The following is a 27936-nucleotide window of genomic DNA, read 5'->3' on the forward strand; positions in this document are numbered from 1 at the left end:
ATCAAATCAAATCAAATCAAATCAAATCAAATCAAATCAATCAACAATGTTCTGCTTACTTGAGAAATCATTGTGAAATAAGAAATACGTTTATGCTCACGTACATTTGTCTGCTGAAATAAGCACAGCAAATGTGCTTAGCACAGCAAATGTGCTTACCGTTAAAAAGCTTTTTGAAATTTAGCCCAGGTGCATGACTGTGCCATTGTTAAAACTATTTTAAAATAAACATTAAGCAGAAACAGACAACAAAAAACCTCTTGATCAGCTGTTTTACAACTCATATACAGAAAACGTTGATCAACAAAAACCAAACTTCGCTTTGTGAGCCCGTTGCTATGATGCCATACGCGGCTACATGACCCCATAAACTATGACCCCATGCCCCTTGACCCATTGTAGACGCGGAACGCTCGTCCGCAAAATGCGCGTATACAATTTCCACAACTTTGGGGGCCATTTAGTTTGTGTAATTCTATTTTTGACAAAACAAAAATGACGACAGAATATCATACGTGCTGCATATTATTGTGCAAGGGGACAAGTGCTAGTCTTGATTTGAGACGTCAGTCTTTGTATCAGACACCGATAGAGGGCGCTAGTACTATCCGCATACCTACCATTGGGCATGCTCTGATCGACTTAAGGAGAAAGAGAATACTGATCGAAGTGCTGAGATGTCAACCACTGGTTCCTTTCAGAACCAACACAGAACTAACACAACTATAATAATAATAACAACTCAATTCTATCCACCATAGTTTTATCGCAAACCTCATCTAATTATACTCCCGCCATGTTTGAAATCATATACTATTAGTTGTAACTATTACAAATAAATGAAAAAACATTTTGATGAACAATGTTACACAAGAGTTTCTGCCACAACTGGTAGGTTTTCAATGTCGTCTTGACTATGTAATGAGCTGAGTCCAGTATCCGAACTTGAATCAGTATCGATTCCAGATCGACACTGATGTTTCGATGTTGTGGTATCGATTTCAAATCGACACTGATGTTTCGATGTCGTGGTATCGTCGGGACTACTAACGCTTATTCCACTATCATGTCCATCGTCTATTTTTGATTCTTCCAGCTCGATATCATCACATTCTTCGGTTGGAAGACATATTATTTTCTGTGGTCCTAAACTGTTTTCACCGATAGAGGGCGGTTCGGTTATCGAGCTGATTTCAAGACGTTTGAGTTCCTTTAAGAGTATGTCCAGCCAATGGCATTTGTCGTTATAGAGTGTTTCGGCTGTTGCCAGCTGGTTGTGCATGGTTGTTATTTCAGATCTCTGTGCAATGCACACGTCTGTGTACCATTCCAATTGTGCACGCACCAGACCAATATCTCGCTGGTGATCTGCCATGTGTTTTTCATCATCGGTTATTACCAAAGGAGCGTTGTCAGTGGTCCCCGGCTCATTACCCAACCCTGCATGGTTCCCAGACACGTTCTTCACAGTGTCTTGACTAATATGGTGCCTCTCAATGGTTCCCGATAAGTCTGCAATCTCACCTCTTCTAGTAGACAACTGAGACTCAACATCTAATAACCGCTCGTATAATGAGATGTACGATTCTAAATCTGAACACCCATTGGTCACAAGTTCGCATAAATTATCTTCAGCATCATCTGATTGGCTGCTGTCACCCAGACGCGAGTTAAGATACGCCTCCTGAACATAATTCTTCCCGTTTTCTTCGATTCTGAGAATGTGAGCTTTGGTCTCATAGAATTCGATTTCGGAATCGATTTCACTCACTTTCTCTAGAAGTTCCTGCAAGCGTTTATTTTGTTTGACAACCGTGTGGACTAGAGAATCGAGTTCCCCTTTGGGCTCAACTTTACTTCGACTGTTCGCTTTCGATTTTCGAGTTTTCTCCTTTCGCCGAACACTAAGAGTCGAGTCACTTTTACGGTGAGCTTTTTCAGTAACCCGCAAGGGTCTCACAGTGCTATGCCGAACTCTCTTTCGACTCTCATCAACCGAAATCGGCACTTTTCCGATTATGCGGTTACCCGATGTCGATTTCCGGTCACCATGGCCAATCAACTCGTCCCCGATTTTCTCAAGGTGTGGTTCCCCTGGTGTAGATTTCTTCAGCGTGAAACATACATTCTTCTGTTCATGTCCCCATGCCTTCCATAGTTTGTATAGCCTTGTTCGTGGGCTTAGTATTCTCTCGCACCCCCTCCAGCGTTCAAACAGAGAGAATGATTCGCAATAACTTGGTAGTATATCATCCGCACGTAAATGATCTCGTAGTAGAAGTGCAACTACGTCATGACACGTGGTCGAACGCGCAACTCCTGAGAGGCGCTTCTCGCGTCCATTGACCCAAACAATCAACTCAGTCATGTTTAGTGGTTAGGTTGTCTTTCATCAGTAGAAGATGTTCATCAGCTCTAAAATCTGAAAGAAAGCAAACAAGTCTTGGTTATTAGGAGATTATATTATAAAAAAAGTATTTTATTGCGCATTATCCACCTAAAAATAAAGTGCGCAAAGAGCATGTAAAGAAAAACAAATAGCATCAATAAAGAAAGGAGAAACAGAAAGAGGGACGAGGGAACTGTGAGATGAAGGGATGAAAAGACTACTGAAAAGCTGTTTGAAACAATGAAATATTAATCTGTCTTTAAATGTGTCCGGAAATGCAAGAACTCAACCTGATTCCGATCAATCAAGAAATCTGAACGTGGGTTCAAATCCAACCCAGTAATTTACGCCTGCCATAAATTCTTTCAATGAACTCGAGAAAGTACTGACTATACAGTGCTAACACACACATATACAGATTAATAAACTAATACAGATTAATTGATTACTTTCACTTCAAGACGCAAGTCATAAATGATGAAGGTAAATGCGTCTTTAAGTAATGTTAACGGCGTCGTTAAGTCTTTAAGCAAACATGTCCACACCCTGAAGGATTGTGAAAGCGTTTACCCATCGAATTAAACAGTCATATAACCCACAAAGCCAGTGTGTGTGTTCAGAAAAATAGATAATTTACGCAATGACGTCATCCACGTCATCTTAAACATTGATGCGCGTCACACGAGCTTGACCCACTTAAATTCATGTCACTTTATTATCCCCGATGGGAAATTCATTTCGGCCTTTACTTCAAATTTAAAACAATAAAAACTTCAAACAATACTCAAGATAAAAATGTAAAAGCTGAAAGTACATACAAGATTGCTTTTTCAAAAATATTTTAGATATAATATATCTAAAATATTTTAGACTGGGTCATAATTGTCTTTATCTGCATAGATAAAGACATGCACTGTTTTTTTTTACACGGAAACAATGGTTTCAACGATTTCAATCTGTCCAATAATTGTTTAAATCAAACAACTTTCTATATTTTGTGATTTGATTAATTAATTAATTGCCAGGTGGTTCCGTCTTTAATAGCCGACGGAACCCAATTATTATAACTTTCTCTACTGTTTACTTTTGATTGGTGTATTCCTTAGATTTTCTAAACTGCGAAACATGTTTTTGATAACCAATTACATTCAGTGAGGATTTGAATTACTTTTAGTTTTTTGATTTTTTTTGTGTGGAGGGGGGGGGGGGGGGTGCGTGTTGTATACGTGGCCTTGATCAAGCTTACACCCACAATGTAAGTATACATTGTGTGGAGAGGGGGGGGGGGTTGCGTATACATTGTGATGCGTGGGTGTACACTACAGTGTACATTTCATTTTAGGTTGACATAGATTAGAGTTACAAATCCATTGTGAAATTCACTTTGCTGCAATATTCCTTTCATCTTGCCGACTTACATCGCAACCATTATGTTTTCCTCTTACAAATTAAATTTCATTGGGAAAATTAGTTCAAAAAATGCCAGTTTAAAGCCCCTTTCACACTATAGAGCAAGTTAGCAAGGGTCCCCTGCTATACTGTGGCATGGTTGTTAAATATTTGTTGGTATTTTGGCTAGTAACCCTATTCTGGTATACATATTGTATTGTATTGTGCTAAGCAATTTTTAGGTGATCTGTGTCCGGTTTCCTGCTCATATCTGCTTAGCAAAAATGTGTTAGGCATTATTTTCTTATTAAGCAGCTCAATGAAATGTGCCCCTAGATATTACTCTACATCAAGCCATGTAACCCACACTGTCTGTATAATATGCTCATTTCTGCTTAGCAGAAATTTGTTTAGTAATATGGAATTCGGCCCTGGGTATCTACATCGGGCTCTGATAACCAACACAAGATAATAAATCAATCAGAATCACCCAGCTGTGATATGATCAAATTCAATTAAATTCGATATCCTTATTACGAGAATCACCTGTATACAAAACAAATGGATATGAGAACAAAATTCCAAAGCCATTCTTTGCCGCCCCATGCTGTTAAATTTAACGAGGTTTGTGGCTTGGAGTTTTGTGTAATCACCACAGGGTGTTGTGTTAGTTGAGTTTAGAATACACACTGATGGATGTAGTGTATAAATATCACTGATAAATATCCAGTGGCATTTTCCTTTATTCTATTTTTATAAAGGGTTAGTAATTTGCCGCCGTTTGGCAAAAAGTGAGTTGTAAAACACAAATGTATCATACAATTGGGAGATTTATGTTATAGCTTTTGTATACGCCTTTGTCACATTCCTTTTAGCACAGATTCGATAGTTATTAAACTTGTCGTAAAGACACTTGTTTTTCTCTTAACAAAACGAAAGTAATAGTATTATTGTTCGTCTTTTGCTGGTAAACATGAACTCCTGTCCGCCGCCGAACAAGCAGAGTGGTGAAGACATGTAGAGTTTGCATCATGACTCAGGACAATGCTCTAAGACTAGATCCTCAAGCTCTATGATGCATCCGGATCAACTCTTAGAGCCAGGACTAGGGCTCTTAAGATGGACCCATGGATAAAAACTTAGAGGCAAGACTAGATTCTTGCTCTATAATGATCTCTTAGAGCCAAGTCTAGATCATGTCTTTAAGATGAACCCGTGTATGAACATAGAGCCAGGGATACAGATCCTTACTCTGAGATAAACGGTTATATTCCATGAATGAACTCATTATTACCCCTAGATTAAAATCGGAACAATCATACAGCCTTTCCCCACTTTCTCCCAAAAATATCAAAATGCAAGGAAACATAGGGAAAAGTTTCCGTATCCACCACCACTTGTTCATTCGTTATGAAATAAACTAGTATATAGATTTTACTAAACGAGATAATTCCCTTTGGTAACAAAAGTGACAGGATATACGGGGAGTTCCAATCATTGATGTTTAAAGGCACAGGCCACTATTGGTAAAATCAAGATTGTTAACAAAAAAACTATCCATGTACACCAAGTGAGAATACTGGTCTTTGACAAAAATGTGTCCAGTGCCTTTTAATATAAACATTTACAGCCTACCTTTGCAGCATAATAGCAACTGTGTCTGCTGCCCCTGGCCTGTATATGAAGCTTGCAACATCTGATATATAGTAGTCCATTGACTTAACCCATACCATCGACCTTCTAAACTCCAGTAACAATACTGACAAGTTATCAATAGTATATCCCTTACCTATGATCCACCTTCAAATCGATCCGACACGAAAAGTACACAAAACACACACAACCAAACTATGCCAATCAATCCAGCTGCTCACTACGTCACGCTAGTCACGTTATTTGATCTACGATTGCTATTGGATGGTTATCACACGTGGTAACAATCAATACAATTCGATTGGCTGACAAGGTTCGTGTCAACATGTCGTATAGGCCCTTTCGAAACCACGGCTCTGGTTTTGGATTCGGCTTCAGGCTCTGTCGTCTCGTCTGAAGCCCTGGAGCGCGTACGCAAAGCACGCGCAAATTGTCCAAACAACAGCGGGGCCAAGCTAACCTGAGCCGAATCTGGAGCCGAAGCCTTGGTTTCGTAAAGGGCCATAGTTTGTATACAGTACGTGCTTTAATTGTGCAATACTTCCCCAAACAACTCTAATCCAATTGCTGACGGTGTTTACCTTTAAGTACCGCAAATAAAGAAGAAAAACACTTCTTGATTCACAATAATGTTAAATGAACAATGATCTTCTTAATATAGAACAGTCCCGCTCTTGACAAGACCCTCAGTGGGATTAATAAATAAAGAGCGCAAAAAGCTTGGTAGAGCTTAAAAAATACTTGCGCAGTTGTGTTATGCAGGTGTATTTATACAGTAAACAAGCGAGCAGGTTACATGTGCCTAAGAACCAAAGTTTCTCTATCAGCTAGAACGAGCCTTTATATACATCACAAACAACAATTAGGCATACCAGCTGGGCAAAAAGGTAAAGGAATATTGTCCGAATTCAACATTAACTTTGGTTTAGACATAAATACTATTATATATTTCTGATAATGATCAAAGACTTGGGGAACCCTCAAAAGCGCGCACTTTGACCCGTATGATCATAGTCTGGTTCCCTTGTAAAACGATACGTCACTGTGACCATACACCACTGGGAACGAGGTTGAAATCGTGCTGTCAAACGTACCATTGATGACAGTCCATTTTATGATGAATACATCCTTCTTCTAAAACTCAAACAATTCATTCTCATTCACACACAAAGACAAAACCCACATCACAAACATGCTTGTGATTTTAAAGTTATTGAGACCAGTTCCACTGTTTACAAAACCTTACCGATCTGTTTACCCGATCACAAACTGACAATAGTTCAAATCCCTTATAACTGGTATGTCATTGTAGGTCCATTATTCTTACAATGGACCGTTATAATGACCGCTGGCAAATATTAACCTTGTGTGGAGGTGGTCAAACAAGTTTAGTATAACATCAACCATACAAAGGCACAAGGATAAGGCTGCCTTTTGTATTAACTATACGTTAAGTATACATGTTAATATGTTTGAGCAATGTACGTTTGTAATACCATTTGGAGGTTAGTTGATTTATTAGTTGGACAATGGAGTTTTAAGTGTGCGGCTTTACCCTACCCTTAACCCCCCATTCCGTGGTAACCATAATAAATCATGAGGAATAATAAACATGAAAATGTTGTTTTTATTTTGTTGCAAGTTTTCTCAGGGTAGTTGTTATAACAGACAAAAACATTGGAATTATAAACTACACAGCCGAAGAAAAATGACAACAGCTAGTACAACGTACAAACATGGCATCAGTCAGTTTTACTCAGACACCAGAGTTACAAGCTATTTCCATGTTAAACCATTAGTAATTACTCAAAATAATTATTATCATAAAACCTTACTTGATTACAATTAATAGAGAGAGGTTGATCGTAAAACATTGTGAGAAACGGCTCCCTCTGAAGTAACGTACTTTTCGAGAAAGAAGTAATTTTCCACGAATTTGATTTCGAAACCTCAAATTTAGAATTTGAGGTCTCGAAATCAAGCATCTGAAAGCACACAACATCGTGTGACCAGGGTGTTTGTTCTTTCATTATTATCTTGCAACTTCGACGACCGATTGAGCTCAAATTAACACAGCTTTGTTATTTTATGCATATGTTGCGATACACCAACTGTGAAGAGTGGTCTTTGACAGTTACCAATAGTGTCCACCGTCTTTAAGCATTATCAGCATTTTCAGCCCGTCAATATACTGAACACTATTCAAGCTATAAACTTTTTAGACCCACACTGATTTGCAGTTTCACAAACAAGTTAGCATTTTCAGTCAGTCTTTACCTGGCAACATTATAAGATCGATTTCTTAAGAATCCACCTCACTACAGCCTTGAAAAGGTGTTAAATCTTCAAGAATTAATGGGATTAGAGTCCTCAATCCTAAATGTAAAGATGTCTTATCCAGTTAAAAGACGATCGATTGTAACAAAAAGGCAACATCAGCTTCTGTGAAATTGACGATAAATTACTTTGAGCCCCCCCCCCCAAAAAAAAAACATGCACACTTCTCGTTCCATTTTGCAACTCTATAAAGAACCCTTGCGTTGGCCGTTATAAAAGGCACTGGGGTGGATTTCACAAAGGTAGTCCTATATTAGGACTAGTCCTATAGGCAATGCTAAGAGATAGGACTGGTCCTAAGTTAGGACCAGTAACTCATCCTAACTTAGGACTGGTCCTATCTCTTAGCATTGCCTAGGACTAGTCCTAAGTTAGGACTACCTTTGTGAAATCCACCCCGGACACCTTTGGTATGATGTCAAAGACCAGTATACTCACTTTGTGTTTCTCAACATGCATTAAATAACAGAGCTAGGAACATTTTTACTCAATTGCTCATCTAAGATGCAAGAGAATAATGAAAGAAAAAAAACCTTGTTCCACAATTTTGTGTGCTTTCATCTGCCTCATAAAAGGCTTCCACTGAGTTTTTTAATTATATATTTGAATGAGAAATTACCTCTTTCTCAAAATTACGTTTCTATAGAGGGAGCTGTTTCGAACAATGTTTTATATACCACAAACAGCTCCCCATTGTTCATTACAAAGTAAGATTTTATGTTAACAAACATATATTTTGAGTTATTACTAAATAGTGTCCGGTGCCTTTAATGAAACGTGTGGGTGCAAGGCTATCATTGGCCGAGAGTCGTGCGCAGCGTATACACGCGTGTACTTGTCCATTGTTTTACATTAAAGATGACGACCAATGACGTCATGTGCAAACATTCAAACAAAGAAATCGTTACATCGCCTAATTTGCCTTCTAAATATTTTAAAATCAATAATCCAACCTAGAAGTTCACCGAACTACAAAGAAGGTCTGATTTAATCGATGTTTATATTGTTACTTTATAAATCAAGGTTCTTATAAGATTTGTTTATCAGATTATACAACAAGTAAACACGCGACAACCTTCTATTTACCGCGAAATCTTACATAACAAAAAATACTCAATTAGTTTAACTTCTTGGAAAAGAGGCAGCAAAACCCTCTTATTCAAGAGTTTGACAACACAAACACAACTTAGTATTGTATAGTCGTTTTATAAGTGCACAATGGTGTTTGGAGAAAGTGCACTCTTTTGTGGTATGTAGATCCACCGTAAATAAACTCAGGCTCTTGTTACAGTTTTCCCCGAAACCGACAACTTTCAAAGCGCGGCTCGAGTCTCGACTAAAGTAGAAATGCAGTAAAGGCTGACGTTGAAGGAGAATACTACTTGAAGTCGGAAAAAACCCTCCATTTAATTATTTCAGTAGGGAAGCCAATGACTCTCAGAAAAGTGAACTTCATCACTGTACTAGCCTCTTAAGAACCCAATAGAGAGAGGACAAAGAAGGAAGTTTCAGTTTGAGACGAGGAACTGACTCTTAGTAAAGCGAACTTAATCACCTGTACTAGCCAAGAACCCAATAGAGAGAGGACAAAGAAGGAAGTTTCAGTTTGAGACGTGGAACTGACTCTTAGTAAAGCGAACTTAATCACCTGTACTAGCCAAGAACCCAATGGAGAGAGGACAAAGAAGGAAGTTTCAGTTTGAGATGTGCGAGGAAAACCCAAGATAAATATTTCTGGGAAAACCCGCGCAGTCAAGTAGGGACTAAAAACTCAATCCAGATAGTGCCCCTGTTGGGATTCGAATCGGAGTCATGTGCTGGAAGACGAGAAAAGAATCCATATCTACAAGGTTTCGTTTAATGGAACATTTTTGAAGTTGTTTCAAGCAAGAATGGAAAGAAAAAAATGCCAAAAACAAATTCATCTAGAAGTAGAATTATATTAAAAAATGTTACTTAGTGGTAATTAGGGCTGGTGGTATTTAAACATAATGTTGTATGCACAAGCATTGTATGAATTCAACAAGTTTTTTTCAGTTTCCCCCGTCTTTCGGCAAAATCGGGCGATGCATTTTTAAACAAAAGATACTCATTTCCAAACAGAGCTAATTTTTCAAAGTTTTAACTATCTGAAAAAAAGGAAGACATAATCAAGCTTACCTTACATCACATGGACGTCTCCGTCCCGAGTAGTTCTAAATCCTGAGACGTCTGTCATGATCCGAGGATGTAGGAAGCTTGAGAGTAGTCTCTCTCTGCAACCAATCTGAAAATGCCAGAAAATGTCAGAGTTTAAAACCACGTTTAGCATCAGTCTGTGTAGAGATCACGTGATAACAGCGGCGTGTGTGTGACGTAGCCATCAGTGGTCCCTGACAACACATTGTAAACCCCAATGGGATTGAATGACCTTCTTGAACAATACAGGGTACCACATAAATGAACAACTGGAATTGATCGCAGGATTCCTCTTCTAACTCTTTCCAGTAAATTTGACGTAGAATTTGGCCTTTATGTGATTTGTTTGGATGGACGAGCTGAGGGCTTAAATCTATGATGACCCTTAATGGTTCATCGCTTGAAATGATTTGAACGAAACGGACGCTGCGCGCGTGTACAGTGATGGACACAAAATAGATCCTTGCGGTAACTGGTGGGCACAACAGAATGTATCTTTGTGTCCATGCTGTGTCAAAACTAGCATTAAATATTATATGATTGTTGAGAACCGTTGTTTACTTTCAGTCCAAACTTCTGAAATTAATATGAAGTTTCTTGTTGAACCAATCTGTTTTCAATGAAATATTTCCCACTAAAATGAAGTCAATAGGCCTAGATAAAATAATAAGAAAATTCAAAAATCTTTAAAAACGCAAGGGAAGTAACCAGAAATCCGACTTAAGTAGGAAGAATATCGTGCCTAGCGATCTAAGGAGAGTACTAGGGTAAACCAAGTTTCTGAAGCCCTGCGGTTGTCACTCCTTAGGGGAACCAGAGGGGGTAGGTCTTGCTGAGGAATTTATGGGTCAAGGGAGTGGGGGGTAATAGATCGGTCGGTCATTGCTGACAGTCATAAGGTTTGTATTTAGCTCAGAGGGTCAGGTGGATGCAACATTCTATAAGAGTTCTGCATCAATCATCACAAATTGCTGAAATGCTCATCACTTACGGTTTGTGACATCATTATGGGTAAAATACTTTTTGTTTTACTTCGTTTAAATGCACTGGACACCTATGCTACAGATTATTGTCAAATACCATTACTCTCACTTGGTATATTCCAACATATGCATAAAATAACACTTGTTAACAGGTCTGTGATTTCTTTTACTCCTTTTAAGCAGGAGACGTCACTCCAATGAAGAGTCCTAAGATGGTTCAGATCAGGGTGTGGAGTCTCCTGAAGACCTTAGGGTAAGGTGGGGGGTGGGGGTGGGGGGGAGGACCAATGTTCTTTCTAGGTTCGGCACGGCTTCCAGTTTGAGAGAAATATTTAGAGCTGCGGTTAACTTGAATCAGGGTGGGTTTGAACTTGAATTATGATAATACAAGAACCAAACCGCAACTAAGTGGCGCTGATGGGGAGATGTTTTTAACATAAGTGATGTGACTAAGGGATACACCGATGGCTACAGTTGCAATTAGGGTTGTAGACTGAATCCTAAGTAGTTAAGCAGGTTCAAAGCAGAGGAAACTGCATTTGGGCATAGATCAAGGATTGGGCAAGCTCAGAAAAACACCAATCGGTCTACCATGTCGAAATGGGCTTAGTTATAGGGAGGAATAAGGATACCCATTGGCCAAACCAGGTTCAAAATCACAGGCATATTACTCGCGTAGGATTCGAACCCACGACCTTTTCCAACCAATTGGACCACCGAGTTTGCCCGGTAGCTAAATATAAACCAAACACTATCCCCGATTCAAATTCAACATAAAAAAGAATGTTAAGATTATGTTAAGATTTAGTATATTGTCAAGACCAATCTTCGGGTAATTTGCCAAGTTTTATTCTAAAGGAATCGTAGTAAGCTAAATTAACATCGAATATATGTCAATCATGCGATGACCTCGACGAGAGATCCAAACTTCCAGGTATCTACCGGACAATGAAACCGTCCACCAAGCCGAACACTTGCCAATTTGTACCCCACTGGTTGTCACTTTATCATATCCTCTAGGGACCTTCATTGCTAACAATAGATTGATCATTCCGCTTGGGATGATGTAAATCAAATTCAGTAGGATTCCAAACTTTGCGGAGAGGTTTGTAGTAAACACCTTGTGAATATCTCTTTTGAAACAGTCGGTTCTTTTCAGAACCCAAACTCAGAATTTTAGGAAGGATTTGAAACTTTGCATGGTGGAAGTATGGTAACACCATGTGTACAACTCGTTTGAGCAGTGTTGGTTCTGAAACTTTGCGTGGAAGATGGTACCACCTTGAGAAAATCTCTTTTGAGTGGAGGTTCTGAAACAGTCGGACCAAACTATATAAGAAGGATTTTAAACTTTGCATGGTGGTAACTAAGACATCTGGCCCCTATGATGTGTATATTTCATCCCAAGTATACATAACTTCCACCATTGTGTTAATATTAAGTTTGTAAAATTGCCAAATACGAATACTCACAACAAAGACAGACTCTTGGTCATTTCCAGAGTTCCTCAGCTCCAAAAAGTGTCAATATCAACTGAAAACAGGCTTGCTTAAGACGAAAAACAAACTGAACGTTTCTGTTCCAAGCTACCAACATCTCTTAGTTATTCAAACTATGTTGGATGATGGTCAGCTCTTGAGTATTTCCAAACGATCTTCTCAGCTCCAAAATATTGGCCATATCAACATGAAAGAAGCTTACTTATAAAGAGAAACGAATTGAACATTTCCCTCCCGAGCCACCAACAACTCTAATGTTGTATTCAAACTCACTGTTGGATGATGATCAGCTGTTGAGTATTATTTTACAAAGTTTTCTCTGCTCCAAAATATTGTTCACATCAACTCAAAATAGGCTTCACAAACTGGTAATTTCAGTTTGAGCTACAAACAACTCTCAGGTACTCAAACCATGTCGAAGTTATCGACAGGACTCATCAGACCTATGGCAGCAAATGAGAAGGCTGTGTGAGATGTCCCCAATCCTGGACAAACATTTAAAGAGCATATGATGGACTCGAAGTAAGATCAGAGTGAACAGATAGGAAGCCACATCAGAACACTGCAGTACTCCACCGACCGAACCACCACATGAACCATCCAGCTCAAACTGTTTGACACTGCAGTATTCCACCAACCGAACCACTACATGAACCATCCAGCTCAAACTGTTTGATTACAACTCTTTTTATTCTTAGAGAAAGGACCATTCTAAGATCTCCCTCTTTCTCCGGGGACCACCTACTGGCCTTTTTGTCCAGTACCAGGGTTAATCCCTAGGAGGCATTGTAACCATAAACAGTCCGGATGTTGTGTCCATCCATGGTCCAGCCATTCCACCTACTTTGTACAAGGCTAGGAATGGGTGACCAGCCCCCAGTTTCATAGAACTGCTAAGCACAAAAATATGCTTAGCATGATGATTTTTCCTTCATAAAACTGGTTTACCAACCAAATTCAGCTGTTGTTTGCTCATCCTGAAAATCTTGTGGAAATTTGGTTGGTGATCCTGTTTTTATCAATGAAGACATTTCATGCTAAGCAAATTTGTGTGCTTAGCAGCTCTATGAAATTGGGCCAAGATTCTATGGTTATTGTACTCAGGTTGAAATTGCAGGTTTATGTTTTCCATGTTGTCACTTCAGCGGCATGACTAAGGAGATTTATTGTTTGGGTCGAAAGTCCGGAGCGAAAGTTCAATGCATGAAATAATAATTCCTAATAGGAACACACACCCTGAGAAGCGTAACGCGGTAACGCTTCAACTACCCCTATTGACTGACACCCCTGTAGGAAGTGGTATGGTCCAACGTAGGATATCATAGCATATTATGAAGTGTGTACAATTTGGTTAAGACAATTAAATTGTTACTAAAATAATATGTCAGAATGTGCCGACAACGTTCCTTATTGCATAATATATTGCCGCTTCGATTCTCTTGCAACATTCCACTCAGGGATATAGTGACTTCAATCACAAGGTCTTCATGTATTCATTGTCTACAAGAAGACTGGCAGCCTTAAGGTAGCTTCCACTCCAAGAGAACTTCAAACCACTCATAAACTTCAAGCCCCCCCCCCCACCCGGGGTATGACAAGAGCCTCGCTTTATGTCTTAAAAGTCAATGACTTTCACCAAAGTCACCTTTTAAGCTCCTTTAAAGATGCCCTCCCCCTGTACACTTGATTCCCTTTCTCTGTCACTCTTTCTTTGAGACCTACAGAGGATTAGCTCAACAGCAGATCAAGAAAATATCCATATCCATCATCCTCAATGACTACTTATAAGACGTTACATCAAACCAAGCACTTGAGAAGCACCTTGATGTTTAAGGATGTGGAGCTCTGTAATTACTCGCAATGACCACGTGGGGGTAAGGCAAAGCTCAATTAAATCCCTTCTTCTACTCGACTGATCGGATCAAGAAGGGATTAAAGATCCCAATTTTAGGATGATGAGACCCCCTGCTTGTTATCTTGAATGTACTCACAAGACACTTGGCTGGTAGACATGTCAAAATATCATCTATAAACTGTGCACGACATGATGTCATGTCAATCATGGTTTCAGCTTTATGCCACTTGGATAACTTGCTCTTCATGTCGCATTTTATTTTCTACCACTGTCGTAGTGCTTTTTAATTTTCCCCCTTCTAAATCGATTCGAAAAAAGGGAATCCTTGAAGAAAATCATGAAATATTTGAGGATTGCAGTTACAGCTACGGCTACGACTGTTGCTAAGGGTGTTGCTAAGGACGTCCCACGCAAGATGGCACGGAACTCTAGCCGTAGCCCGTAGCCTTTTGCACAACCAGAATGGAATCCATTGTTTAAAGTAGACACTATTCACAATAGGATGCAAGCCAAAACTGGCGGCTGCTTCTTTAATGTGATACAACGAAAACAAATACATGAACAGTCTAAAAAAACACCAAAGTAAGACAAAGTCTGAGGAATAAAACAACACATTTTTGTGCTATTTCCTCTAAGCTGTTAATTGGGTAAAGGCCTACATCGTTCACCAAAACTGCCAGTGTCACCCCACTCCAACCCCTAACCCCACCACAACAAAGACATGCCTCAATTCAAATCTGCGCTCACCTGTTCGAAAATTTCATTAAAACAGAAACAATACAAATTGTCACCGCATACCAATGTCAAATCTAATGGCGGTTACCTATCAGACCAAGACTTGGCACCAACACGTGCATGCAAACAAACCCAGTAGTCATGGCAACGTTCATACTAGGAGGGCGGGGTCAAGTCTAGGAGCAAGATCTTACGGGGAGGATTTCAAAAATTAATTCCTTCATCGGTTTCAAGTTCTCGTTTTTTCCGTTAACGACTTATTCCCACGAGATTATTGGAGACGTCGAATATTAAAGAAACCGTAATGTGATGACAGCAAGTAATATCTTCCTTCAAACTTGAAGTTGTTTGTACAAATATTGGATTTCATATTTTAGAAGGTAGGTGCCAGACGACATTTTGCTGTCAGTGTGATCGTTTCCTTGGCAACATAACCCATTCCAGGCCAACTTGTCCCCAGGGCACAATTTCATAAAGCCTGTAAGCATAACAATTTAGTAAGCACAACAAAATCATGCTTAACTGAAACTGGTTACTAGCCACAATTCCATACGAAAATTAATGCAACTGGTGCCCCGCTCGTTGTCTGTCTAGAGCAAAGAAATTTGCTATGTAGTATTTTGAAATAATATGGGCCAGTGAATTTCTCAACGAGTTTTCAACTCTTATCTTATCTCGAGTAATATCTCCTACAACTAAAGTTCTAAAGTTCTTTAGACCCTAGAGTCTTTATAAAGTAACTTTATAAAGTAACTTCATATTAGATATTTGTTTGAAGTTGATTCATTAAGCAACGGGACACTAGAGTCATAAATAACCGTCCTTTTACAAACAAATTATCCAGACAGTAAAATTGAAAAATTACTCCCCAGAATCCTGAACAGAAAACCCCCAGACTAAGGCAACCTCTTTATAGGTATCATCAATGGAAGGATTTAGAAACCTTAAATGTGCAGGGAGCACGCAAAACGTTCGAGTTATTCCAATTCAAGGCGGTTCGTTTGTTACCGCCTACTCTAATTTCTGGGGCCAAAAAGCGATCCCTGAGGCACCCCCTTATTCGTGCATCGACGAGGGATGTAGAATCTAATTGGGTGAATAACGGTGAGCATGTGCACTGCTTGAATATTACCAAATCAATGCTCTTCTGTAGCAGGAATCTGTTACAATATTGCAAAACGAGTATGACACTGCAATATATCGCTGCTTTTGCTCTCCTTTTTAGTAGTTGAAGTAAAGAGGTATATCTAGACAAACACAACAGTATAACTTTACAGTGGCCGATCTCACAAAGCCCTATGATTGATCTGCACTGTGTATCAATCTTAATTGCTAAGCAAAGTGTATTGTCACTAAGATGATCCTTGGTGCAGAAATGATCAGGATACTAGTCACAAACTGTACATGAAACATTGTAAGTTTGGCTGGTAACCTTATTCTTGAAGGCAATTTTCGTCGTGCTTTAACTACTTTTTAAGCTTAAGACGCCTTATAAAATTGCCCCCTGCTCAATGCATCGGCAGTCATCCAAAAGAGAGGGCTGCATTGATTGAGCTAAGCATTGATTTTAATTTGAGGCTTACGAGAGAGACCAGTCAAGGATTTCAATAATAGACAGATACCTGGATGTAATCAAGTGAATAATAATCCTGCCAAGAATGTGCAGTTAGACTTGATTCAAGTCCCAATCCCGTGTCATCGCCAGAAAACTATAGCTGGTGCGTTACATGTGTTTGGGACCTCGCACGAGAAAAATACTTGAATCAAGTCTAGTTTGAGTTAAATCACGCAAGCGAAATGATGAGCCGAGACATGACTGAAGATCTAAGCTGGGTGTCATTTACAGAACAACAACTCTGTCTTACTCAAAGAAAATGTCAAGAAATGAGAAAGAAATTGTTGACAAGTCAACACAATCAGAAAGAAAATGTCAACAAATGACAAAGAAAATGAAGCAAGTCAACACACATCAGAAGAAAATGTCGGCAAATCAACAAAATGAAAAGAAGAAAACATGTCGACGAATTGAGAATGAAAATGACAACAAATTAATGAAGAAGAACATTTCAACAAGAGTTAAAAAAACACGTCGACGAAAATGTGTGAAAGAAACTGACCACAAAAATAAACGAGAAAGAAAATTACAAAAAAAAATAAAATGCCACTTTTTGTAACTGAAATCAATAAACAATATATCTCGCAGTGTCACATTCTATAATACCAGCTGAGTGCAAGTTTAACAATTCGGCATATTGACACGATACTTCAGATTTTAATAATCAAATTTGTACAGAGCAACAAGAACAGGTTGTCCGTGTATGCGCACTGTCACTATGGCAACACCCCTACTGAGGTCAATGGGGTCATGATAGTCATTCACGCAACTCCTTTCAGTTTCTACTTTTCCTTCACTCTCTCTTTTCTGAATTATTTCCCAATTGTCAGCAGTTCACTCAAGAGCCCTAGTTCCTGGGTACACAATGGCAAAATCCCAGGACAGGTGTTTCGGGCTCACTTCATTATGTGCATTTTCATTGCCATTTTCATTTAAAAGGAAATACGATATAGTAAGGTGTGCGGTAACACCAATTAATGATAATCTCTAAATGAGTGGTTCTGAAAGAAGACGATCAGAACATACTGATCGAAACGTCGAGTTGAAACCTACGGTTCTATTCAGAACCACCCAACTATCATCACAAGGTGTTTTTACTTACAGTTTTTTTTGCCAGCGAAACAGTGCGCGAAGGTCGGCACCATATTATAGGATATCCAATGTTTTGTACGAAAAGGTGGACACAATGCAATAAATTTCAGCAGTAATTGTGGCCACTCAACCATAACCGTGGTATCGGCTTATGGATAATTGATAGCAGTTAATAGCAAACAAGTGTTTTCACGTGATATGTCTTAATCAAAGTCTAATAATTACAGCGTCCGGAAAGCTGTTCCTCAGTTGTCGTAATGATCAACAAAATGCACTTCTTCAAAGATTTTTATCAGCACAATAATTTTAATTTTCACTCATTTTTTTTTATTCAAGGAATATCTCATTGAGTCACTTAAATACGAATTTATTTCATATCGAATAAAAAAGTGGTGGCAGTATACTGAAAGTTGTCCATTTACAATAATGATAACAAAAGAAACACAATATTACCTCTGGTATATATTTCTGACAGTATCAATATGGAGAGATGGCTGGCAAACGTTCTGCCCGAATGGTTGGGAACCCTTTACCATGTCATAGACGCAAATCTGTACCGTTCAAAGAAGCATCGTCACGGCTAAATCGGAACTCCCAGCTCTACCACGGTGCTTGCTGTCGGGGCACACAAGTGAGGCATAGGTTTGTAACCAACTTCAGGCCTTCGCTTCAAAATCCAGTTAACTGTACACCAAGTACCAAAACGTGGCTAACTTTGTAGTTCAATACACAACGCACTAACAAGGAGAATGTCCAATAAAAACCCACTAACAGTTCGTTGCTCTGGTGTTCTGCTCTCGTGTTTCCACTCAACTTTTGTATCAGAGTTTTTTTTTTTATACAGAAAGATACTCCACGGTTCGCTGCCCTAGCTTAGGGGTGTAGGGTGTACAGCAGTTTGACCGTATTAGTTCACACTACATAACCATCAAACAGTGTGAATGAGCAGTGCTGTAATACTGTGCTCCAGGGCGTCCAGTGCTCCATCCATCACTTTACACGCGGTTAGAAAAATCAGTGCCAAAAAAGTCTTGCTCTTTCGACAAAAAAAAAGCAGTTTCACCGACACTCGGTTATTGGTGCAACGTTTTGACGGCAAGTTAGCAGACTCTTATTGGCACCACGTTGTGATTGGTTTAATCAGAAGCCTTTAGAAATGTTTGCCTTGCAATCTTTCCATCCATCGCAGTGAGCTAAGCTCGAATAGCAGACCAGACTCACACATTGGACCTCTTGTCTGAAGTCTCAGGTACACGACCCAGTGATCACGTGATGCTTCGCTGGTAATCGTTATTGGATTACAGTTATTCTTAATAGAGGTATGGTTCGACAGGAAGGGATTTAAGTTTCAGGCAATTTGCCAATAATTTGGGCGATTAAAAAAATCTCATTCAAATAAAAAAGGCCGTGTGGTCTTTTGAAGCAACGCCAACTCCCACTTGGAGCGTCACAACAATTCATACAAGTTCAAGCCTGGGACTTGCGAGCATGTTTAATTCAACCTAAACGTCATTCCAAAGCAGAGAAAGAAAATGATTTTCACTAGTCAACTATAGATTGGCATTTAAGCCACTTTCTTAAAACAAAATCCACTGTTAAGTAATCATTTAAGACACCAAACCCAAAATTGTACCAAACTAATTCAACAATACCGTGATTTATTTCATATCTTTGCTCCTTTTTTTGTTATTTCTTTTTAGAAAGTTCAAAATTTAAGCCGTTTTTCCACAACCTCATGGTATGTAGCAATAGCGTGAACGGGCTATCGAACTCCTCTGTATAGAGTAACAATGGTTAGAGGCGATGGCATGTCTGGAAAATATCCTTTTTATAGATATATTATGATTATAAATATTGTTCAATAATAGATTATTCAACTAAGACCAAACTTCTTTTCTCAAACTACCTCCCGGAACGCCAACCAGAGTGAAATCTTTGTTGATGTATGTTTATCAAAGCAACAGTAGCTTTTTAGTCAAGCAAATCAGAATTGTGTGGGAATTTCTGTTTTTGTGTTTGAGTTGACCTTGAATGTGAAAGCAAGCGAGACGTAATCTTTTGACACACGTGACAAGATCACTACAACGCTAAGCAAAATTACTTCACTTTAGTAACTGGGCCCCATTTCAAAAAGCCTGTAAGCAAAATAAAATTGCTTAGCATGAAATTTCTTTCTTTGATAAAAACAGGATTACCAACCAAATTTCAATTTGTTGCATATTGTTATTGCTTGATACTCTGGTATTTAGCTGTTGTTTTTTAATCCTGAAAATCACGAGGAAATTTTGTAGGTAATCCTGTTTTTATCCAGGTACAAATTTCATGCTAAGCAATTAATTGTTGTGCTTACAGGCTTTATGAAATTGGGCCCTGGTAACTACCGTTGTTCAATACTTGGCTCTGAAATGGTGGGTAACCACCTGCAATGATGTATGGCACTTTTACCCACTGGCCATTTCCCTCGCCCCCATTCCACTCTAATGGTCGCATTAATTTTCTACCCATTCCTGGAATCACATTTTGTCAGGCCAACCCAAAAACAAAACTCTCCTGAAAAGTACAAAGTGGTTCTTCTAGAGTTCATGATGAGTGACTTGATGGTAATGGATGACGGGATTGACCGGGGCTAGCACAGTCCGTCAACAGGTAATCTAGCACCGATGAACCCACCAAGTTTCTTGCTATCACACGCTGACTTAGACAGACCTCCCTTAATATTCGGATCAGTTAACATATTCTGTCCAAGTTGTGATATCGGACCAATTGATGACAAATGGACAAACAAAATGAGAGTTTCAACGCTGCACCTCCTGTCCAAGTTGTGATGTCAGACCAATTGATGACAAAATCGACAAAAAACGAGAAATTTCAACGTTAACACCACCTGTACAAGTTGTGGTATCGGACCAATTGATGAATATTTGTGACTCTTTAATTTGTCTAGCCCCAGTAGCATCATGTATCCCCACTTTAAGCTTTCATTTTTCTCGTTTAGGGGATGATAAATAGGTTTCTTTTCCGGTTCCGTCCAAACTCCCCACACTTCCTGTGCATCATTAAAAAAAACTATGCCGGAAAAGCGGAAAGAAAAAATAAATAAAATTGAAGATTCCAGACACGTCTTGAAGCGCACGCGCTCCTGGGATGATTGAAGACCGATCATTTTTCATTTACTTAAATACCACGACATGTAAATACACACCCATCTTATAAACACTTTTATTTACAGAGCTTAGGTTGCCGAGAGGTTTCCATGGCACCATATGGTCCAAATAACATAACATCTGACGGGGACGAGGTTACAAGGTCAACTGGGGTCACAAGGTCAACTGGGGTCACATGGGTCTGTCAACGTCAGGAGAAGAGTCTAACTGCCACCGCAACAAGTGGTTTCGTAAAAGGAGTGGTCGAGGAATTCGAAAGACAAATACAACATAGCACCGGAAGAAGACTAACAAAGTGAACAAGATGAAGTGTCTATTTTTAAAGCAAGTTCGCCCGAAACAAGGCAAAATGCCACTCTTGGTAGACCTGCAAATATTAAAGATGAAAACGAAATATTAAAGATGAAAACGAAATATTAAAGATGAACTGAAGATATAAGGAATTTATATTCCTCTTAAAACAGTCTAGATTGTAGGATGGAGGGAAACGTGCACAAGACAAAGAGTCCCAAAGAGATGGTGCATGGGGGGGATGTTGGAGGTAGAAATTGATATTCCTCTTAAAACAGTCTAGATTGTAGGATGGAGGTAAACATACACCGCAGGTGTGGAGTTCTAAAGAGATGCGGTACATGAATAAAGCTGTTGGAATGTCTCTTTGTATGTACTACATCTCAACAAATCAAGAGTGTATGGATGAGAAGAAGCAGAAAGTCTGGTTTCACGCTCAAACATTCTGATAGGAGGAACTAGGTCTGCGACAATGGTGGCAAAGATTGTCCAACCTGCATGGCTCTGTGTCAGCAAAGCCAGATATATGGATAAGAAGAAGCAGAAAGTCTGGTTTCACGCTCAAACATTCTTATAGGAGGTATAGGTCGGACACACTGTGGCAAATTTTTACCAATGAAAGAGGCCTTGCTACGGGACTATGGATTGTAGTCCCTAGTGGTGTTACAAATACATAATCATATACTTATACCAATCCGCATTCTTGATCTATGAATATACTGGGGGAAAAACAAGTTTTTAGATAAAAATTCCATATCTTGCCCTGGACCCTCTGCTGCCTTTCTTAGCGTCTGTTTCTTGTATAATCTCATGAACAATTTATTGGCTTGATGTCGTAAGATCAGACGAAATGAAACAAACGTAAATATTTCGCTCATGACTTCATCGCCTTAAGTTGTAAATAACTATAAACTTCTCTTGACTCAAACATAAGACGGTACAACCAATTAAACTAAGAGTATAAGCCTTGTATTTTTGAAGTCTGTGTTATGTTTTACTCCGAGCAGAATTTGTTGATAAACATACAAGAGGCGCCAAAACTGCGACTATTACTTTCAAATAATAAATCTATCAATTTAAGAGTCGGTACACATTCCACCAGAAAGTTAAATAAACGTAAGTTAGGACCTCTGAGTTTCTGCTCCGCTTCACAAAAATCGACACTGAATCTCGCGAGAGGTGATCGAACGCGTTATGTTGAGGAATAAAATTATTAGGGCCTCGTCACACACGAGTCAACTTTAGGCAACTTGGAGGCAACTATCTGCAGTGCATTCTGAATTACCATTAATTTGGTTGTACGTCACATAAGTCATTTTTCGAACAATATAAATTGTTGCGATCAACAAGAAAAATGAATAATGCAAAAATTAACATAAATCTGAATGTGTTTTTTTTCTTTCTGGGAGACTGCCTATAGTTGCCTGTAAATTGCTACTGTGTGACGTAATGATGTAGACCCTATGTACATATACATGTAATAATCTTTGCATAAAATGTTGTGTCACACAAAACTCTTTGGAAATCGTAGCTCTATCTGAAAATGCACACTTAACATTGATACTCGGTTGACCCAGTCATGCAAAAAGTGAACAAAACCAACCCAAAACCAACAAGTTTATCTGGAGATACTTTGATCTCTCCTTAAAAAGTAATTGATCATAAAAACCCCACAATCCACTGTTCACCGTTTCAATTGTGAAATAAAATTGTTACAGAGTGTTACAGGAGTGTGTTTGCAGGTGAAGTTATCAACAAACAAATAGAACATTTTGTGTCAAGTACCATGATCCTACCTCCGGAGTTGCGCAAGTTGTAGATATAGAGCTTTTGTTATAATATTGAACTTCTAATCTAGGTTGTTAAATGAGGCAAGAAATAGTTCCTCTCCTTTTATTCTAAACTTGAAGAGAGAGAGTCAAGTCTTCGGGGAGCCCCCATCGACCTGTCTACCTTTTAATACCCTCATACTCACAAGCTCGTATAATATAAACCTGAGGAATACCCTTGTTTTAAACTGACAGAAATCGCAATGCCCAACCGACTATGTTAACTCTACCCACAAACAGCAAGTGATAAAACACCAGAGAAAGACTACAAAAAAATTCTTATGGGAAGTCGATAAGATAAGGGATGATCAATTTCTTGTTTTCCGAAATTTTTACAAAGCAAAATTGATTGTCAAAAACCAGCGACTTTGATTTACGATTGTTTTCTTATCATCAGTCGGAGTACAAACTCCAAATTCCATCAACTACAAAACTTACTTGCATATCATGCCAAAAGTGACTTTGCTTAATAATTTGCATTACTTCAAAATAATGACATAACAACTATTATTATACAGGTACATGTACATGGGGACGTTGGGTTTCACAATAATTATTTGAATGTCTGAGCCACAGCCTGCAACTTGCAAAAAATATCAGAGGGCAGGCTTCTGTCATGTTATTGAAAAGCATGCAATATTTCTACCCTTTTTAGATCTCACTTATAGAGTTAAGATTATTGTAATTTTTTTAACAATAATCTTATGCATTAAATATATTGACAAAATAGAGACACCGCCATCATAGGGCTAGATAGTTCAGTTGGTAGAGCGTGGGCACGTTAATCCGGAGGTCGTTGGTTCGAATCCGTCAGTTCTTTGTCCAACCCCTAAAGTAATCTTATGCATCAGGAAGGAGGTCTGAGGTAATTGTTTTTCTACTTGGTTTGGCAAAAGTTCCATTCTAAGTACAAGTAGACTACTTCAAATTGCTACAACTTTCTCTAAACAGGAATTTATTTATTAACAACTATTTAAAATACTGACAATAGCAATTAAACTCTTTACTTCTATATTTATGACAAATTCAATCCAAACAGTTGTAAACAACCTTGAAAGTTATTTTGCAAGCTACAGTTTTCGCTCGACTGGCTGGCCGCTGCTAGTAGCTGGGGCCGCCGAGCGACAGTTTTGCAGAGGGCGCCCTTGTATGTTGATTTTGGTTGCCAGGCTTTGCTTAGCGATAACAACACGAGTGCACTTTGCAGTCGGTCGTCAACACACGAAGATTTTTACACGAAAGAGCTTCGTGTATTTTCAATTCAATAAGACAGGATCCAAGTGCAACAAGTGACACAGTTCAACTACTTCTATTGAAAATTAAGTCAAAGTGAAATCAAAATGCCTGCCGAAAGACGATTCGATCTACACCAGACGAGTTCAGGACGGGGCCTGAACTACAAACCTGAATACTATTTCCCAGCTTCAGATTTTAAGGTAAAAAGATTGTCTTTATATAATATTATCATGATTATATTAAATTTACATGAGACTAGGACTCGAATTAATTTTAAAGTAATGATTGTTTTGAATTTACAAACAGGATTTGTCTTAACTTAAATACAAGTTGATTATCAATCATTCAATCATCATCATTGTTGTTCATGCTTCAACAACTTGCAGTTGAAATGAACATTTTATTTCATTAAATAAACATTTATTTAGGCGACTTTTTATTTTTCTCAAATAACTTTTTGTGTGAGTGATACTATCTGAATCTGATCAAACTGACATTAATAATTTTGACGCTTTTGTAGTTTGGTGTTGTTACCCTGGCTTAACTACCAAGTTTTCTTCAAGTTAATGTGATTGTGAGCAAGCAAAGGCAGCAGAACCATAGTGCCAAATTATTTAGAAACACAGTGGTAAGCAATGTATACATTTATAAAATCATTATTTGTTTTTATTGCAGACAACTGTCAACAATCCATTACCCCCAGAGTTAGCCAAGCAAGATGAAATCATCAAACCCTACACGACAACGACAGGTGAAACCCATGATTACAAACATCACGATGCTATCCTAGGTAACCCTGAACATCATAAAGCACCGGGCCATTGGAACGCTCACTACAACAAAGATCTAAAAGAAAAGGTATGAAGTCAATAAGATAAGAGAAATGTTTTTCAAATTCATCTAAGTCTTGTAAAAAGTAGTAAATGGCCTGACGCTTCAACCCTAGAGTCTTTCTTGAAGGACATTCTTAGCCTTTGAGAAAGACTCTGCTAGGGTCAAAATGTTGGGCCATTAACTATTTTTTGCTTTTAACTATCTTTTGCTTTGGTTGATAAAGCAGTTTGCAACAGGTAATTCTGTTAATGAATTTGTGTATTCTCTCTCTCTCACAGCTTCAGAACCGTCCATGGAGGAAGCCTTTAAGCATGGGTAGCCAGGAGACCGAGGTACAAGCTAATTATAAGGGAGCACAGACGCAACCTGGCGTTGACTTCTCAACCATCATGAAACCACAGACTACCGATCTGATCGATCACCATAAAAACATGCCAGCACCTCTAAAGGTAAATATTGTTAAAGTATACTCCAATTTAAAGGCACTGGGGGTCGATTTTACAGAGTTAGGACTAGTCCTAAAAATAATAGGTGATATTAAAAACTTAAGGCTAGTCCTAATTTTGGACGAGTAACTTGTCCTAACTCGAGATGAGACTTTTTGAAATCCACCCTCGACACGTTTGATGAATTGTCAATGTCAAAGCCCAGTATATCACTTGATGTATCCCAACATATGCATCAAACAAACTTTTGAAAATTTGTGCTAAAATAATCATCAAAGTTGCAAAAAAACAATGAAAGAAAAACACCCTTTGTCTCAGCAAGGTGTTGAGTTACCAACCCTAGATGTCTTCAAGAATAGACAAAGCATGGCTTGCACAATATGTTTTTGTATGCCTTAAGTTTTGTCTGCGATTGCTTGTTTAACCAATGTGCAACTTCAAAGTTTTGAAGAGGTTTCTGCACAAAACAGGAAAGTAGAAAGAAAGATTATTCAAGTCAATAAAATGTTGAGATTTACCTTTCTTTATCACCAACTTTCTTCTTATCCTTCACAGGACAACTTGCCCAAGTACAAGCCTTCTTTAGTCCGTGATGACGGAGCTCTCCAGCTTCTTGATCCTTACGTCCCAACATCACATCAAGTCCATAAGAGATTCAGTCGTCATGAGCTAGGAGGTTATCCCAAGAAAGATGCTGCCACTTACTGGAGGTGTGAGGACTATCCGCATGCCTGGGGCCATGGTACAAAACATAAGTAAGTCATTAGCTTTCTATTAAGTTTGTATTTATTTATTTTTTAGATATTTCTTTATATAACACATAAACAGCGACAGTGCCAATAAGTGGATGTATAAGAAACGAGAAGAAATGCTCGGTTTTAGATGAGCGAGAAAAAACCTCTCTTAACCTTTCCATCCATCTGCAAAAATCATTAATTTAAAGTTGTTCCCTTCATTCATTTGTTTTCCTTTCATTCCCACAGCCCTCTGCCAATGAACTCTGTACCAAGGGAGCGTCCACCAATGAGAGACGAGATGGTATTCAAAACACCCGTCGTAGAACCCGTCCGCTGGCCAGAGAGATTTCCTCGCGTTCCTCACAACGGTATCAAATCTACCATGACGACTTCCTACGGCCCACCGTCCGACCCTAAGAATCGTGAGCTGTTTTCCTGCCCTGTCGATACACCTTGGGTCATTCCAAAGTCTGGTCCTCAACAGACTTTCTCCGTTCCTTCTATGTACAGTACAGAGTACCAAACTTATGCAAGTGGCAAACCAATTACAACATAAAGTTTTTTATATTATATTATTGTAAATACAAATTATGTATAAATTGTTTATGATGATGTTCCTTCTGGAAAGCTGTCGGCTAGTTGATGTCAATGCATAAGGTCTACTAGTACAAGTACCTTGACAATTCATACAGTGCCTTACTTATATGAATTTGAAATTCATATTTTTGGGGTCGGTTTGAAGTATGACCTAAATTGCCTTTTTAAAGAACTGTTAAACTTGCCTTATTGCCTTAAATAATTGTTCAAGGATCAAAAGTGTTTTCCTTAGGAGAGCAACTTCCACCAGTTTACAAAAATAATGTTAGTTATCAACCTTGATTTTGCGAAAGCGTGCATACCGTGTGTATCTGGTCAAAAGCAAGATACGCAGTTGAATTTTACACCTATTGACCAAATAATATAAACCTATTATTAAATTTTAAAATATTTAACTTTAATTTGTAAGTTGTTTTACTTCCATTATTAATGATTATTTGAACGTTTTGCATTTTGATGATTATACTTGGTGCTCTGAGAACATTGTATGCTTTAAAGTTGTCAAAAATGGTTTAATTGACTGTTTATAAAATAAAAGAGTTTAAAAGATTCTAAAAATCAAAACAGGAAGTTAACTTTTGTTTTTAAATTTTAAGGAAAGACAAAGTACAGATTGTTACAATAATAACATCGGTAAACAAACCAAACCCCAAAACGCTGTCTCGATCATTCCCAGATCCCAATATCAGAGAGCTGATTATTATAAAATATAAGCTCAAATAGTTTGGTAGCATAAAACAATGCTTACCAGAATAAGGCTGCCAACCAAAGAAACATCTCACATGTACTGTCTGTGGCTGTCCCCTGCTTATTTCGGGTAATCTTCCGGTCGTCGCCACCAATTTATCCGCCGTTAATTAACTCCAAAACCACTGAATTTTTTTCTTACCTGAGAAGAAGGGTTAACGCATATATACATCCAGAAAAAAAAAAAAAAAAAAAAAAAAAAAAGTGCCGGAAGTTGGTGGCGACGACGTAAAATTTTTCCCTTATTTCTGCTTAGCAGATTTCTGGGAAAGCCAACTTTCCAGAACTTGGAGAAGTACCAGGAATTCTTCCTCCATGGAAGTCTTCCTC

The 27936-nt window shown here is 38.5% G+C and overlaps 2 protein-coding genes across 6 annotated transcripts; one reads left to right on the top strand and one right to left on the bottom strand.

Annotated features, from left to right (window-relative positions):
• Nucleotides 1-720: 720 nt before the first annotated feature.
• Nucleotides 721-26129, bottom strand: LOC117305136 (ras association domain-containing protein 10-like). 5 transcript variants are annotated; one of them, XM_033789913.1, is made up of 3 exons: nt 26044-26129; nt 9929-10034; nt 721-2422 (listed from the first exon to the last, which is right to left on the bottom strand). In XM_033789913.1, the coding sequence occupies exon 3, from the start codon at nt 2366-2368 to the stop codon at nt 866-868; it is 1503 nt and encodes a 500-aa protein (XP_033645804.1). In that variant the 5' UTR covers nt 2369-2422; nt 9929-10034; nt 26044-26129; the 3' UTR covers nt 721-865. The 5 variants fall into 5 exon arrangements, with proteins under 5 accessions (XP_033645804.1, XP_033645806.1, XP_033645803.1 ...); XM_033789915.1 differs by lacking the exon at nt 26044-26129 and adding an exon at nt 18179-18946 and having other exon boundaries at nt 9934-10034; XM_033789912.1 differs by lacking the exon at nt 26044-26129 and adding an exon at nt 18179-18946.
• LOC117305137 lies at nt 24184-27391 on the top strand. The gene is made up of 5 exons (XM_033789917.1): nt 24184-24445; nt 24921-25103; nt 25358-25528; nt 26081-26280; nt 26509-27391. The coding sequence occupies exons 1-5, from the start codon at nt 24350-24352 to the stop codon at nt 26816-26818; spliced, it is 960 nt and encodes a 319-aa protein (XP_033645808.1). The 5' UTR covers nt 24184-24349; the 3' UTR covers nt 26819-27391.
• The last annotated feature ends 545 nt before the right edge of the window (nt 27392-27936 follow it).

This window comes from Asterias rubens, chromosome 22 (genome assembly GCF_902459465.1).
Source record: "Asterias rubens chromosome 22, eAstRub1.3, whole genome shotgun sequence".
Classification (NCBI taxonomy): domain Eukaryota; kingdom Metazoa; phylum Echinodermata; class Asteroidea; order Forcipulatida; family Asteriidae; genus Asterias; species Asterias rubens.